The sequence below is a fragment of the Anoplolepis gracilipes genome, chromosome 9 (genome assembly GCF_047496725.1).
Source record: "Anoplolepis gracilipes chromosome 9, ASM4749672v1, whole genome shotgun sequence".
NCBI classification, from domain to species: domain Eukaryota; kingdom Metazoa; phylum Arthropoda; class Insecta; order Hymenoptera; family Formicidae; genus Anoplolepis; species Anoplolepis gracilipes.
In genome coordinates this window covers 11,966,899-11,984,597 of record NC_132978.1, presented here as the reverse complement: position 1 = coordinate 11,984,597, position 17,699 = coordinate 11,966,899, and the positions used below count along the sequence as shown (strand labels likewise).

The 17,699-nt window shown below is 32.1% G+C and overlaps 2 protein-coding genes and 2 non-coding genes across 4 annotated transcripts in view; all 4 read right to left on the bottom strand.

Moving 5' to 3' along the window:
• LOC140669803 (neurotrimin) overlaps positions 1-13,982 on the bottom strand; it is a 174,157-nt gene extending 160,175 nt beyond the window's left edge. Inside the window, exon 1 of the mRNA XM_072899931.1 lies at positions 12,822-13,982. Within this exon, the coding sequence (XP_072756032.1) occupies positions 12,822-12,843 (22 nt within the window). The 5' untranslated portion in view covers positions 12,844-13,982. The remainder of the gene's footprint in view (positions 1-12,821) is intronic.
• LOC140669842 (U1 spliceosomal RNA) lies at positions 6,600-6,764 on the bottom strand. Its single transcript, XR_012047419.1, has one exon. It is a non-coding gene; the product is annotated as a U1 spliceosomal RNA (small nuclear RNA).
• LOC140669843 (U1 spliceosomal RNA) lies at positions 11,032-11,185 on the bottom strand. The gene has a single exon (XR_012047420.1). It is a non-coding gene; the product is annotated as a U1 spliceosomal RNA (small nuclear RNA).
• A 116-nt stretch (positions 13,983-14,098) lies between the features above and the next one.
• LOC140669804 (uncharacterized) lies at positions 14,099-15,237 on the bottom strand. The gene is made up of 3 exons (XM_072899932.1): positions 15,150-15,237; positions 14,616-14,924; positions 14,099-14,267 (listed from the first exon to the last, which is right to left on the bottom strand). The coding sequence occupies exons 1-3, from the start codon at positions 15,178-15,180 to the stop codon at positions 14,236-14,238; spliced, it is 372 nt and encodes a 123-aa protein (XP_072756033.1). The 5' UTR covers positions 15,181-15,237; the 3' UTR covers positions 14,099-14,235.
• Positions 15,238-17,699: the final 2,462 nt, after the last annotated feature.

Genomic DNA, 17,699 nt, shown 5'->3' with positions numbered 1-17,699 from the left:
ATTCTATTCAGGTTATTTCTCTGACAATACACCATCAAAGAGAATCTCATCAATCGACCCTCGTCAGCAGGCATCCTAGTTCCAGACCGTGAAAATTATAAATTCGCCCGAGGATTACCTGAAGATGAAATGCGAATGCGATGTATTCGATAACTGTTTCGATTACTCGCGAAGGATTGCGATCCTCTCTCGGTTAGCCGAGAGACAGGGCAAGGGGGGGGGGGAGGGGAGGAGATAGAAGAGGAAATGTATATCAAATCAAAAGTTAGTTTTCTTTACATCACAGACGCTTGTATATTTTACTTAAATTGCCTAACGGAAAGCATCACATAACTACGAAAAACTATTTCAAGCGCACCGGATAAAGGAACCCGACGAGTAATTGGAAAAAAACCGGCAAGCGCGAAACTTTAGACTATCGATTCCTGTATACAGATTGGAGGGCTAGCGGTATAAAGGGACCAGTTCTCTCTCGTATGCGCTCACTCAAAAAAGTAGATTCTCTATTTCGAAACTTTTACCGGTTCGATACGCGAAAGCGCTTTAAGCGCTTTCGCTAGGAGAAGCCGAAGACGTCGCGTATTACGTAATTCTATCGGAAGGCCTGCTCGTGCGCGCTACATGATGGTAACGTCGGGGGTGATGTACGATCCAACGAAATGTGCATGAAGGACACTGTATCACAGAGGGTCCGATGATATATCCCCTTCAAGACAACCTCGAAACTCCCGGCAAGCGAGGAGGGCTGTGTACAACACACACAGTCCTCCTCGGTTCCTTCAGCTACTGACTGCTACACAACCACTGTCGCTCGATTACACACATCGTCGATCTGCCTGGAGGCTCTTCAAGTTACCCCGATGTTACACACGTATGTCTGTGATACTCCGTGCGCGGCTGAACAAGTCTAACGCCTGACTATTGCACGCATGATATCTAGCGTGCATAAAATGCCATTATGTAAATTCTCGCGTGTGCAAACATACGGGAAGAAGTTGCGAAACGCAATTTTCAGGTGTTCGATAACAAGAGAAAGAGAACGCGCTTATATTTATCACCTTGTATACAACCTATAGGCCGCATCGTATTTGCATTAATTTGAGCTCTAATTTATTGAGCAAGTGCGATTTCGAGGTTTCCGTTTAGCATGGAATTGAGCTATCAACTATCGAAACATATGTATACATATCTCCCTGGAGATCGGAGTGGTCAAGCTTCAAATAATTATGATACGAGAGCTAATACCTTAAATAAAAAGTACACATGCTCGAACAAAAATTGTCGTTTATTTAAATGAATTAATAGCACATCCCGAAATATTGCAAAATCGGTTTTCACATTTTCAGCAATTTCTATGCAAACCCGTGGACGATAATCGATGACTCAATTTCGTCTCTACCTTCCGTCAGGCCGAAGACAATGGCTATCCATTTTTCCGACAAATTTTTCCCGTTACCCTCTCGTGTTGCCGCGCTTTGGCATGTCCTCCTCCGGTTCGGTGATCGCGGTAAAAATTTATCGTGGAAAATTGAAGTGCCACGGAATAATTGCTCGATCAGAAGCGATCAAGATTCCAGATAGTGAGCTCCAAACGATCGAGCCACGCGATAGAGACCGCCCCGATTATTGCGTGCCCCCAGACCGAAGTACGAGAACTCACGAAACTGCAACCGACCCTGTCGATTACGATATTCCACCGAACTTTTAATTTTGAGCTTTCAGTCTCTATCGACCGTTCTGATAATTTAATATTACATCACGTAGCACATGTTTTACAAAAGAAACGTAACAGACTCTTTCTTCTCTCATGGATATATTAACCTTTACTCCATATTGTTATTTTTGTCACCTTCTAACTGTACAGGTAGGTCAACGTATTTTCGATAAGTTTATTAATATATAAAAGTGTTTTAAAAAACCTGAAAAAATGTATATACCTTCTTTGAACATTCTAAATAAAGACTAAAATAATAAATTTAAAAAATAATTTACTTAAATATATTATTTTATGATTTTTGTTTTCGAGAAATTGACGTTGTCAGAAAAATCACAGACAAAAATGATCCATTAGTACGGAATAAGGGTTAAAATCGAAAAATAATTACACTCAAAAAAATATTTTGCTAATGTAGATAGATCTCTAGATGTCTCAATTAAAATTTATCGCTACTTTTTGTATCTATTAGAATATTGTTTGTCACGTATAGAATTTATAGCAGCAATATTCTAGCAATACATCTAGAAAATTTAGATCCCATTGCCAAATATTAATCACAAATATAATTGTCCTTGACAATTATAAGCCTTAAAGATAGGCATCGCAGAAAAATTTTCTGTCTAAATTACACTAATAGTACGAATATAAATTCTGTCTCTGTAAATTTAAATTGATTAAGTGCAAATATATGCAGTATCACACAGTATTTGCTAATAATTTATCTGTTTCAGTTAATTTTTTACATCTAGAAAATTTTTATTGAAGTTGCAAGATCATTTTTTTGAGTATATATATATATATATATATTATTTACCGCGTATTTATATTTTCGACTTTTCTTTACAAATACTATTCTCTTCGCATAATTTAAAGAAATTTTATTCTTTTATTAATATATCGTAGATAATGGAAAATTTTAAGTTAAAAAGAATATAGAATATTTTTGATCCTATATTGGGAAAATTCTATATCGCAGGACGAAAATATTCGAAAAGTATAAGAGTAATTCGATAGCGAATGGCATATATGTATATGAATACTCACTGTGAATACTCCTACGAATGTTATAGACGAGTGAGCAATCTTTTGTCTCCATCTGTTACACACTTCGATGCTCCTCGATGTTTCCTCGATGCTTCGGATGCTGGATGACATTCAAAACACTTATCGATCGAGCGAACCACGCGAAAGACGCGGAGCGTGCATAAAAAACGCGAAATGTGAAACCGTGTGTGTAGCTTCGAATGTCGAGATACGCACTAATCGCGAACACGTGGGACGACTCAATGCATCAAGACAATCGTCAACTCATCGTTAGATTCGGCACTCCCGATACTTTGTACACGCGAAATTCACTCGAAACGAGAAGCAGTAGCGTTGCGGCTTTGCACTAGCGATATGCGAAGCAAAGTGAGCGCAGTTTCGGAATTTGGTCACGTGTTTGGACAACTTCGCGCGTTGCAACAGAACTCCCTAACGGTTTTATTGAAAGACATAGACTAGTAAAATGTATTAATATTGTTAAAATAATAAGGAAAAATTCGAGCCACTCGATATTTATTTTTAATAAGTCCAAGGTATTTAAATGCATAACATAATAATACATAATAGAATTAAATATTAAGGTTACTTGATGATTGCAACTAAACAATATAATATAAATATAGAACAGTTAGATATAATTAAATAAAAAAAAAAAAAAAAAAATAACTCAATTATATAATAATATATATTATATTATACATATATACATATACACATATATAAATAAAAGTTATATTAAAATCATAAAAATAAAAAGATAAAAAAGAATATGTTGTTTTTCTGGTAATTTGTGATTTGGAAAGTATGATAAAATAAAGCACACATTCGCGAATTTTTTATCTTTTCATTTGATTTGTTACAGCTGATAATTAAAGATTATCGAAGCGATCATCATTTGTCAGATCTGTCATTTTTCATTAGTTATCGATAATTCCGCGTCAGCTGATCGTTATGAGCTATTAAACATTTACGATCTTACTTTAATGTAACTTTAAAGACATAAATTTATAATCAATGAGAAAAATATAAAAGGTTTTATACTATAAATTATTCTATATAAAATATATAATAAATGTCGCAATTGGATGATGTAATACATATGACAGAAAATGTTTATGTGATACATCAGATGTTATATAAGTTGCAAAATATCTTTTTTTATTCAATCTTTGTTTTATCATCCTTCTTTTCCTTTTTCTTCAAGTTTGGGGGAAAATAAAAAATAATAATCTTTTTGCGTGTCTTTTCGGGGAAAATTTAATCAACAATTTTTTTTCCTCACAATTTTACTCACCCGTTGAATGATGACGTTCATCGAAATCTACAAATCAGCTTTCGCACGAATATTTTACGGTAATGTCCCCGAGAATGTGCGAGCAGACGCCAATGACCATGTCGCCAACGACAAACGTTGTAACATAAAGTCGTTTTGACGCACGCGATCGCGAAGTTTCCATTATGATGCGGCTCGTACGAGCTCGTCCGGACGAGCAATTCTCGTGCCTACGAGCTACGTCAATCAGTCGCCTTTACGAGCACAGTTTGTTCAGTTCATGGAAAAGAAACATTAGTGTCGTGCTCTCCGAATTTGCTCCTAGTCGTAGCGATTGGCAATCTGACGATTTTCTGACTATAGATCGACTTTAGTTGCATCTTTATTGCTTCGGATTGCATAACGACATAATAAATGTAGCACAAAATTTCAACATTTCACATTTGACATTCAACGATATTGACATTTTATATAGAACGCAATTTTCATATCGATCGTCAATGCAGTATTTGGTCCACTTTACAATACAATACAACACTTCATGTGCAACTTTAAAATATTTCCTAACAATGATAATACAATTAAATTGAAAAAATAATTTATTTTCTGTGCATAATTTACTTTCTATCTATCTTTTACTGTCGCTCCTTTTTATTTGTATTTATTTAAACTTTTTTCTCTCTCTCTCTCTCTCTCTCTCTCTCTCTCTCTCTCTCTCTTTCTCTCTTCCTCCTATTTCATAAACATATCATATATATATGAGGAAGGGAGAGAGAGAGAGAGAAGTTTAAATAGAAAAAAACAAAAAGGAGCGACAGTAAAAGATGCAATTAAATATATATAAAGATTTATTCAAAAATAAAAATAAATTGCATTTTTTGACGAATGAATTGATTGCATTTGTATGTCTAATATAGTTCTTGATAAATTTAAAAAGGAGATGCTCCTTAAAACATTTTTCTTTGTGAAACAAATAAATAAATTGTTTGTAAACATACCATATAATGTAGTATAAATATTTATTCAGAAAGTCTCAACATCTTTTAACGAATACGTTCAATTAATGTATTCATACATTTGATATAGATCTTAGGAGATTTATCTATTTTTTTTCTGTAGTCAAAGTAGTATTAGTATAAAAAGAAAAAATCTTTTATCCCAATCGTACTTAACACTTTTCCGGAATCGAGAAATAGAATCGGACCAATGGACCAGCGACGTCTTAGAAACGAACTATCGGTATCAACGCGACAATAGTGGAACAATGGGGCGAGAGAAAAGAGGGTTGAATAATCATTCGGCATCAGTTAGAAACGATTTCGCTGTGGCAGATTTCGCTCGTGGCGGCATAGTTAGTTGCGGAGCAAGCCAGACAAATGTTCAGTCGCCCCTTTAAAGGGAGACGTGGGAATGCGACGTACGAATACTGTAAGTAAGAATAAGTGAAGCCAACCAAGTCGAGTGCTGGTCGCGTTCTCTCGAATCCTTCCAAACAATACGACGACGAGGAACGACATTGTGCGTTGGCGTATGTAAAATTCGCTGCACACAACGCGTCATAGTCAGGTCGAACTAGGTCGTTCTTTACGCTCACTTAAGTGACTGTCATTTTTTCAATAGATGCAAAACTTACACGAGATGGCAAATCTCGAGCGTGATTTGGGGACCAAAAAAAAATACAGAATACGAAATAAAAGTTGATAGGATCTTGCGAAAATGTAGGAATAATTTTTCAAGTGTTACAAACGTGAATCTAGATGCAATTTAAATAAAACTGGAATATAACTTACACTAACACATTTCTAGTTATATGTAATAGTATTCTCTTCTGGCGCATTCCCGGTGAACTTCGCATAACATTTCTCTTTATATTTGTCAAAGGCGACGAATGTTCTATAGAAATTTGTAGCTGCTACTCGAAATCAGGTGAAGCAGGCATCCGTATGATTTCAGAGAAAGGATTCTATTGGATTCCGTCCTACCAATATTTATTGGCTCTCTACGAAACGATCACGTCGACCTTTTTGAGGACCAACATATAGTCATGTATAAATATACGAATGAGATGCCAGTACATAAATGTATATCGAAACCATCTGACTTTCTGTCCATTTTAAAGAAATGGTCCGGTTTACTGCTCTTTAATTCGATGAGGGAAAAAGGAACTTTGAAATATCTCGTACACAAGTAGACTGAAAAGCATAAGTCACTCTCATATAAAATGTATGTTTAAGGAGAGAGTCACTCTCATATACATAAAATATATGTTTAAGGAGAATGTAAATTATAAAAATTAGTATCTCTGGAGAAACGAGAAATTTTTGCGCCCGAGATGAAACATTTTGCATAATATATATTATTATAATTTTAACATATTTTTACATAATAATTTATTTTAATATTATATTATAATATATAAAATACTTATAATAATTAAATTTTTTAACATAAACACATACATATATATTATTAATATATATATATATATATATATATTTATAAATTCAATGAAAATAAATTTTTGTTTATTACTATGTCTGTATATTATTTTTGTGAATATATTATCCGGGATAGCGCGAACGCAGTCCCGACTCCCAAAAACTATACGTCCGAGATATCCACATTAGGGATATTCGCAGAGGTCAGCCTCTACCGCAGTGCAATGGTGAAAGGCCTCTCTCTGGAGGAACCGCCTTGTTGATCACGGTAACCTCTACGCCAGGTAAGTATGCTTTTCGCCTTCGCTCAAGGATTTGTATACCTAAGTCTGTGAAATTTGAATGCGAGAAACTTTTCCGAGGCTTGCGCAACCTAGTGCACAAAATTTCAATTACATTCTCAGAAAGAAGTGTCCAACGGAAACAAACCAAACATCTTGACCTTAAAAGTTTGATTGACAAGTATAATAATATTTTTAAATATAATTTTAAGTTAAATTTTTTATATAAAATGTGATAAATAAAAACCGAATTTTTATATAGTTAAATATATGTATAATTATAGAGATTTAAAAAAAAATTCAAATTTTATATTTTTATATTTTATAAATATGTATGTGTTTATGTTAAAAAAATATTAATTATTATAAATATTTTATTAAATATTTTATATGTATATTATAATATATTATTATGTAAAAATATTTTAAAATAAAATTAAAATATTTTACATACATATGTATTATATTATTATAATAATATAATGTTGATAATTTTCGCAGTAATAAAAGCAATTAATTTTACAAGCAGCAAATAATATAATAAATTAATATATATGAATTGTTTACCTTATGGTTGTTCCGTGGTAACCTGATGCTTCCCCGAGTCTGCTCTTTCTCTCTTATCCATCCTTAATGCTTCTTCATGGCATTCATTCCCGAAAACATGTTTAGTTACGATTGTGCGCACGTACTAATCAGCATAATATGATACACTTGCATAACACGTTTAACATTAATTCTACGTGATGCAAATTTTATTACAAAGTAACAGTAAACAGAGAATACGTAAAAAACGCGATCGCCGAAATTACGATTTATTTTAAATACATTAATCCTGCGAGAAATACAGTGCTAATATCAACAGTATATCACAATACCACTTAAAAAATTCAATGATTTGTGTAGGTATTACTACATGTGCTCACTTGAGAATAAAATAACAGTGTAATAATATTCAAATTGATAAAAAGTTAAAAGTGCGATACAAGATATATTTTAATCCGAATATTAAAAAAATAGTTATCCTAAACATTGCAATGAAATAATAATTTAAATTTTTATAAATAACTAATATCAAGGCTCTCTGTAAAATTAAATTAATAACAGTAACGGCAGTAGAGAGCAAAGTATATGAGAAAGATTTTCAACCATACTTATAATGACTTTTTATTGCGACCGATACTCATTAGTTTTTTAGTTATTAATATGCGCTGAAGAAGACTCAAAATGAGCTCGAAACGTTCGAATTTACTCTAACGAATTTTACACTAATTCACAACATATTCACAGATTTCGCTAACTGTTAATAAACTGATTTTGTTTCTACATAAATATTTATATTATATCTACAGTTTTAATCTTTTTCAACTATCATCTTTATTTCAATTTATACGACATATACTTTGCTCTCTACTGCCGTTACTGTTATTAATTAAATTTTTATCTCTCGTCTTGCTTCAATTTCTATAGAACTGTACAAATCGTGAAACACTGTTTTACTTAATAATCATTGTCTCGATGCACTTTTAAGTTATTTATTATTTGTGAAAATTAATTAATTGCGTAAGTGAGTAATTGTTAACTGTAATGAAATATAATATCGTAATTTGTTTTGGTACTTTTCATGACTGAGGGATATTGACCAGCCTCTGCTCTCACTGTGCAAATAACAATACAAAATTCGATCTTTGTCGTATACTTGCGTATTTACGTAATACTTTAGGAATTTTTATAATAATATGTTTATATTATTGATATACTTTTTGTACGAGATTGTCTTGTTATCAAAACGTGTGACAAGACTCGAGCAAATAGGTAACGAAGCAAGAGTAACTCTCATTGTGTCGCATTACTTCTCGAAGCGCGATCGTAAGAAGTACCGTAAGACGATCAAACGATTAAAGTAATTATTCTCTGCGATTATCTATTTGCGTAAGAAAATAATTAAGTATCAGTTAATTATAAAAGCATTTTTAATTCTTGCTCCAAACACGCTTCAAATTTTAATGTGGTTATGTGATAAAATAAATTGATGCGTTAAATATTCTCCGCTAAATTAGTTTGTATAAAGCAGTTTCTAATTATTCACAATATAAATCACTTTATATATATATATATATATATATATATATATATATATATATATATACGTATAAAATGATTTATATGGTGAATAATTATAATCAAATTAAATTAGCCAAATATTTGACATATTAATTTATTATACACACACACACACACACACACACACACACACACACACACACACACACACACACACACACACACACATATGTATATGCATATGGGTGGTACAACGTAAGTGCGAGGATATTCTGACAGTTCACGAATTTCACGCTGACTGTCATCCAGCTTTTTAAGAGAGGGAACGTTAACCAGTCGATCGTACTAACGACAAAACTACAAACTCGTCTTCTCGATAACACATGTCGAAATGCAATGCTATTAAACTTTACCGGAATGTCCAAACTCGAGGCCGGCAGTCTCGGAAGAGAAAGAACACTCAGCAGAAAGGAAACTGGACAAGGGACGATATTCCGACGATCGTTTGCGCAGGAAATGATGTTATTAGCAAGATAAAACATTTTCCTTGAAAGTTTATTTGTATAAAGTTATAATAACTACACTCAGAGGCATAGTTTGGGTCGACGTTTCCTATAACAAGCATAGCCGTAGCAATGTAGAAAATAATCGGAGGATCTCGTGCCCGAGGATCAATTTCCGTCGAGAGAGCCAAGCGATTTTTTTTTCCGTTCACGTCACGCGAGCAACATGCGTTGTGCATCGTGTGCAACACCCTTTGTTTATGCGCGTTACCACACCGCGTTGCATATCGGTCGGCGGACAATCTTTCGCGTTTATCTGACGCAAAACAATGCCCGTTTCGAGGGAAGAATTAATTGGAACGTTTGAAAACATCACCAGGAAACAAGACTGATGTCACAAAGTTGCACTTCAACCAAGTAATAAATGTTATATATCCGCTCTCTTCTTATTCACAGATATTACAGATAGAATTTGATGAAAAAAGAAAAAAAAGAGACAAAAAAAGAATTCATCTGGATGTAACCACTCCAAAAGGGGAAAGAGAAAGGGGCACGCGTTTCTGGTTGCGAGAAAATCGAACAGCTACCGATATAAAAGGGGAAAAAAAAAAACGCAATCGACGGGAGCCTGCGGTCGATGGGCAAGATACAAGGCAATATCGATTGAATATTAGGATCTGCGGGGGGGCATGCGAAATCGGCGCGCACACATTAGCCTCTTTGACTTGCTAAATAGGTTAATTTGAATGTTTAAATTCCGGCTCCGTGCAACTCAATTTGCGAGAGAGGACTCAGCGTCTGGTTAATTCCTTTCCTTCATCCCCCGCGAACTCCTCCTTCTTGCATCAACCACCGAAGCTGGACTGTTAACTTCCTGTGCATTTCGAGCGTCCAACATACGGAAACATACCGGGATTTCCCCTCTTTCTCTCTCCTTTAAACTCTCATGTGGTTTGCCATATCGTTTAATTGGAAAGTATTATTTGCTCTATACGCTACGCTTGATCTTTTACGCATCGCGACTTCTCAATTGCCAACTTCGTCAGACGCGACAAAAAATCGAAGTGCAAATAGAGATTCGAATCGCGTTAGTACTTAAAATAATCGCAGCAGACACGACGGCGAAATTGAGGAAATGACGGAAATCGCGATGAAAATAATGAAACCGCATCTCGCCGCATAAATTTATAACTGTTGAATCAATAGTTCATCACATTGTGATTTAATTTTTGGATAGCTCTCTAATATATAAAATATATTGATTATTGGCTCGATCACTTATTGCTAAATCTCTTTGTTCAATACTCATTCGAAAGTTTCATGAGATAATATACATATTCATTCGTGTGGCATTCTAAAAAATATTTTACATGATAAAATGTTTTACGTAACAAATAAAATTTCTAAATTAAAAATAAAATTAATACAAATAAAATAAAAAATGTTACGCGTAATTTAATTATATTTAAAATAACATCTCGACATGCCTAAAAACTTGGAATACACAATTCTGCTCATAATATTACGTGCTATGTAATGCAGAAAATATTTGAAAAATTACAGAAATGCCATGTATTCTGATAGATACACAGGTATGTATATCAAAATACGCGGCACACATAAATAAAATTGTAAATAAAAATCCGTCCAAATTACAGATCTAAAATAGAGTTTATTTTATGTTGCAGAGTTATTTTCAGAAATATATTACCCGAGAACAGTCCCAACTACTAAAAATTATACGTCCGAGATATCTACATTAGGAACATTCGCAGAGGTCAGCCTTAAACCCTAGTGCAATGGTAAAAGGCGTCCCTGGAGGAACCGCCTTGTTGATCGCGATAGCCTCTACGCTAGGTAAGTATTAAGTATGTTTTTTGCCTTTGCTCAAGGATTTTTATGCCTAACCCTGGAAATTTGAATGCGAAAAACTTTTCCAAGCTTGCGCAGTCTACTGGAAAATATTTCAATTATATTTTCAAAGAGAAGTGCCCACCGAAATGACCAAAAATCTTGACCTAAAAAGTTTGATATAAGTATAATATTTTAAAGTACAGTTTTAAATATTAAATAAATATATTGAACATATTAGAAAAACACAATTTGCAATAATTTCTATATACATTGCACGTGTGTTTTTAAAGAAGGAAAATAATTATTAAAACTTTTCATTTATTTTTAACTCTCCTTCCCTTTTCCTTTTTCTCTTTTATCGTATTTCTAATTAAATCAAATAATTCTTGGACGTAAAAGTTATATATTTTTAAATTGATTTTATTAGTTTAGTTTTATATTAATTTTATTATGTATTATGATTTAATGTCGAGACAAAATTGAATGTATAAATCAAATTTTGATTTAATTAAATATTTCAAAATTAATTTTTTTATTAAAACATAGGTTTTATATGTATGTAAATTATAAAGTTAGTCAAACATGTATGTATTATTGCAGCATTCATTTTGCTAATTCAAACATCAGTATCTTTAATTATGTATGGTAAAAATTTAATATAGTAGCAAAGATAAAAAAATTAATTTTTTAATTGATTATATTTAAGTACCTACGTTATATTATATTAAAAAATATGCAAAAGCATATGATAATAATTATTATTTTCATAATATTATCATCATAATGATACTAATATGCGTATTAGATTTCTGAAAAAAATTATAGCTTATTGTTAATATATTGATATTCCTGACATCCACACACTATTAATTGTAAGCTCTATCGACATGTTGGTTTCCCAGTTAACCCCAGTATAATCAGTAAGATTACAAGCATTTACGTCCATCAAAAGATGTGTTCGCGCTTAACATGATATTAATTATGTCGCAACATAATCTACTACATAATGATACGTCGAGTTTCTATAATAAAAATATAAATACATTTTTTTATAAAAATAAATGTATAATTATGTTAATAATATTATTTGATTACATAAGATTAAATATTTCTTTGTGTACATTCTTAATACTGCTAAAATATTTCCATTGAAGACATTTATTTTATTGCGTTTTGAACATATCTTATAATTAAACCTGTAACTGTTATTACTATATAACAATAAATTGTATATGTATGTCTTACAAAATATTCAACCAATAATATTTCTCAACTGCACATTTATTTCGGAAAAACATATCAATTATTTATGTTCAATCTTTGAATAATCTATATCTTGCGATTGAAATAGGCAAAATGTCATAATTTTACTCATAATTTTACGTATCGTATAATATAGAAAATATAAAAATTTAAAAACTATGCCATGTATCGTGATATATTTATCATAATATATATGGTAAATCAAAATTATATACACATACACACAAAATTCTATCCCGAGTTAATATAAAATAATAAAAACTAATAAGCTCTCAATTAAAAAATAAATTAATCAATAAAAGGAAGCTTCAAGAGCCGAACGCAAGATGTAGAGGCATAAATAAAAACAATGTTTAAAGAAAATAAATTCAAATTTGTTCACACGTTTTGGTCGTTCTTTGGTCATCCTCAGTGATACGAAAATAATAAATAAATGGTGTGGTCACTTATAATTGCTTGATTAACTTTCGATATGAGTCACCTAACAATCTTCCACTACACAGTTTAAAATGTAGAGTGCATACTCAAATGCACTCTCAAATGTAACGTTATAATGGCGTTAAATAAAAAACTACAAAGAGGCCGAAAGGAGACCCATCACAAACACAAAAGTATGCGAGACAATGCGCATACAACTGTCTCGTACCGAGTCAAACGCACGAGTGAAGATCACAAGGTCAGAAACTATATAATAATAAACGACTCTCACAAGAAAGGGAAAGTATGGATTAAATGAAGGACGAAAAAACATGTCTCAAAGAGACATGTTTTTCACAAACGATATGTATGCCTGATTTAAAAATTCCGTATCTTTTCTTGACGATTCAAACCGTTCTTCTGACGGCTAATAAACAACATTTCCGACACAAGTCTCTCTTTCAAATAAGGCTTCGCGTTCAAGATTTCAACATTATCCCAGTGAAATTCATGATTACTCAGCCTGTGGCCCATGATAACAGATTTGTGTGTCGTGTGATTCTATTAATATAATTTTTCTTTAATTCGCGTTTTTAACAATCTATTAATTTGGCCAACGTAAGAGGCGTCACAATTATTATATGAAATTTTGTATACTATATTATTCTGATAATCATTCGGCAGAATGTTTTTTCTAAATGCGGATAAACGAGCGTAATTTATATAATAAATTTATATAATATTTAATTATATAATAAAAGCGCAAAGTCCCGACTACCAAAAATTATACGTTCGAGATATCCACATTAGAACAAATTCGCAGCCTCAAACCGTAGTGTAATGGAAAAGGCCTCTCCCTTGAGAAACCGCCTCGTTAGTCTCTATGCCAGGTAAGTATGCTTCTCTCGAAGCTTTACCGTATTTCGAATTATTTCGACGAATCTTAATTACAAAAAAGCACACCATTTGCGGTACATTATAATGGTTATTTTAGAATCTATGTCTAAAACTCTCAAGATGTATACTGGTGCGAAACGCTACGAGAATTTCAAATCATTCAATTGACTAATCAGAAAATGAAAAAGGCAAAAATGTTTTTGTTGCGTTAATTGATTAGTCACAATCGAACTTTAAGAATTTTATAACTTTAAGCAAAGTGCATCCTATATCTCGAAAGATCACATTCAATAAATCATCGAGATAATGACTAATAAAATTATTTATATACATATAAATTTTAATGTATTTTTATATATTTTTTCACATTAATATACATACAATGTAAATTTGCAAAAATATGTTGCTACTCTTTCTGTAATAATCATATATGTATCAATCCTTTTAGTTTATATGATCTTCGAAAATACAGCGATAGTAATTTTTAGCACAATCCATCTTTCAATTTGTAATAATCTGTATAAAATTTATAGTTATATATTAATTATATACTTATTAATTTCTCTTTTTAATAATAATTTATGTCTAATTATAATAAATATAATTGTATCACAATTATATTACAATTAGATATTACTAAAAGAAAAAAATTATTAATTATATGATTAATATTGACTATAATATATATTCAATATTAATCATATGATTATATTAATATATAAAAATTATTAATTATGACTAATTATAAATTGTTTTATAATTAATAATTGTTTTAAATTGATAAAATTAAAATTGTCGAAATACATATATGTGAAAAAAAAAAAAAAAGAAAACTGTAATTGTAAAAGTCAATCAAATACTTACTTGATCTGTATGCAATTACAACATACTTTTCTACGTCATTTTTATTAACTGCCACCTTTCGATATCTCGTGCAATGATTGTAACATAGCATGTGACAGACGCTTGGAAAAGTGCGATCGTTAAAATCACGATCCCTGGCACAAATTGTCCGATTACCATCATCATCGCTATCCTCCTCATACATGACCTGCGTCGCATGAGTAGTCATCTCCTCTCCTGAACCGATCACTTTTTTCTCATTACAGTGCTCGCAATTACACGCGGTTACATTCTCAATAATCGTCGCGAAGCACGATTCGAAAATAAGCACTGCACACACAGTAATTATTATAGAATTACGAGTTGCCTTTAATGAAAGCATCGTAAAGATTGCGTTACTGTTATTTAATTATTCTTATATACATGCATGCAGTAATTACATCCGAATAAAAATACTTTATGTGAATATTGAAAAATTGAAAATATTAAAAAAAAATGTTAAAAATATTTCATTTACAATTCTGAAATTTAGAGTAAAGTTTTTTATCTACGTACATAATGCAATTGTGATGTGTATCAGTCGCATATTTTAAGTCTATCAATCAAGAAATGAGATGAAACGTAATATGTCTGTCGAGTTGCAAAGTGCAATCGAAACTGAAGCTCGTTAAAGGCTATTTACGACGAAACTATTTGGCGTGCAGTGCTGTAGCAAAAACGAAAGTATTATCTCTTAGGAAAAATTGTATAATATTATTAATATAATTGTAGGGGCACATTTTTATGGAAAAATACATTTATATTTTCATTAGGAATTCGACGTTAATTATATACAGTTGCGACATAATTAATACATAATAAGCATAGATGTATCTCTTGATGAATGCAAGCGTTTGTAGCCTTAACGATTAACTGGGCAACCATAAATGACGAATACATAACTGTCGATATGTCGGGAATCGTTACACTGACCTTTGATCTCAGAAAATAATCTAATACGCATATACATCAACATCATTATTACGACATGATGTAAAATGATTATTATCGCCTGCTTGCACGCGTTTTCTAACATAACATTAATATAACTTGAATCTATAATAATAAATTAATAAATTTAATAATAATAATAATTTAAGTACATAATTAATTAAAGAATTACATTATGTATATGTACATATTATTTTAATGATATGGTACAGTATATTATAAAATTATAAAAGTTTTTTTACATAGAATTAAAAAAGTTACGTTTTAATACACATTACTAACATCGGGGGATATATGTATTCAAAGCGGATTTGTGCATAATGAAACGTTTCACCGTTATTCGCGAGAGTTTTTCGCAAATTACTTCAAACGTATTTTTTTTAATACAAACGATCTCTTTCAAAGATGCCGGCTGTCGTCGCTACTTCCACAGCACTCTCGCGTTATCGCTTTTATGTTAATTACCCGCGGGAGGTAATGCTCAGGGTAGTACTCGTGCAAGTCGAATGAGACAGGTGGTTCTAAGCTCTTCTCTTTTAGTCCATACTCTGAAAAAAGGAAGAATAATAAATATATAATGCTTTTACTCCATTTCCATAAGTTATATATATATATATATATATATATATATATATATATATATATATATAATAACTAAATCGTTCTACGATATATTTAAGTTATAATTAAATTTTCTTCGAAACTAATCGAGAAATCTAAATAAATAAAGAAGCACTTGCATCTAAAAAAAATGAATACTGAAATAACGTTAATATTTATCCTATAATCTTCCTAGAGTCGGTCAACGATATTTTCTCGAGCGATTGAATTTTGTCGGAATTCGGAATAGATATAATTCAAGTAGGTATAAGAGTTTCATGATATAAAGGCGCACGTTTGCAATATCAAATATATATTCGTGTGTAATCTTTTAAGTATAAGCGTATATATACCGCTTTGGATACCGCTTGCTGACACCTTAAATCTTGAAAGTTTATTGCCATGACAATAACCGCCAGCCAGCACAGCTAACAATTATATAATGTCTTGACTTATGGACTAATTTGCATTTTAATCCGACCATCTATTGTTACTCACCATTGTCGGTAGAATGCGCATCGTGTGCTTTAAGATGGCAAAGTTCGAGAGGTTGAAATGAGGTCACCGTCAATTTGTAAAACAATGAACGCGAGAAAACGAGATAAATGTTGCGGATGCGCGCTATGCGTATAAGAGTTTACTCAAAAATTAATCGCAGAGTAGTGTATAGTAATTAATTATCAAAGGATGTGTGTCATCTCTGTCTCTCTGTCCCTTATCTTTCCGTCGATATATTAAATAAACACTTAATAATATATTTACCTCGATCGTATGTTCGAATCTCTCTGGAATATAAAGGGGGAAAAAAAGTGGAACGAATGAAAAATAAAGTCGTTGCTCTCTACAAATACTGCTGGAAAAAATTCCGATTTGCCCAATGATATATCTTTTCTATGACCACCTTTTCTCTCTTTTCCTCGCAGAGTTCTCGAGTCTATTAACAACGTATCCTGATCAGATCCATTTGCCAGTCTGCCGATGCGAACGGCTTATCCGCTCGCTAATTGGTAATCATTCACACCGATACTTCAACTTTAATCTCGCATATGAATGTACGATAGTCGATATTTTCTATCGCAAAACTAAACTCATTAATTAATAAACTATTCTAATCCATTTTTTATTATGATAGAAAAATTTATTTAGCATGCACGGTGTGAATTTAAAAATTAACAAAGATAATTGTAATTTAAAATTATATTATTTTATGTAAAAAAAAAAAATACGTGCTCGCCGACTGCGATGTCACGGGTTGGGAAGTCGCTTTAGAAGCGATATCTGCGAATTTGAAATGCTGAAGTGGCGTGTAACGTAGGGGTGGCGAAAGAGGTCGGTTAAGAGTAGAGAACTGCGGAAAATTGTCAATCAGTGTGACCCATCTGAACTTGATTACAGCCTCGCAATCGCGCTTATATAGTCGGTTCCGAGCCTCAAAATCGCTTGGCCGATTTTTTTTTATGCAGCAATTACGAGAACCGGTTATTCGCGAGTTATAAATATCTGTCGTTTTGTCGC

Coding starts and splice junctions, on each gene's coding strand:
- LOC140669804 (XM_072899932.1), bottom strand. CDS start 15,180: ATGCGACTGATACACATCACAATTGCATTAT. Junction 14,925..15,149: donor ACACATCACAATTGCATTAT/GTACGTAGATAA, acceptor CTGTGTGTGCAG/TGCTTATTTTCGAATCGTGC. Junction 14,268..14,615: donor TGTAATTGCATACAGATCAA/GTAAGTATTTGA, acceptor AATTTTATACAG/ATTATTACAAATTGAAAGAT.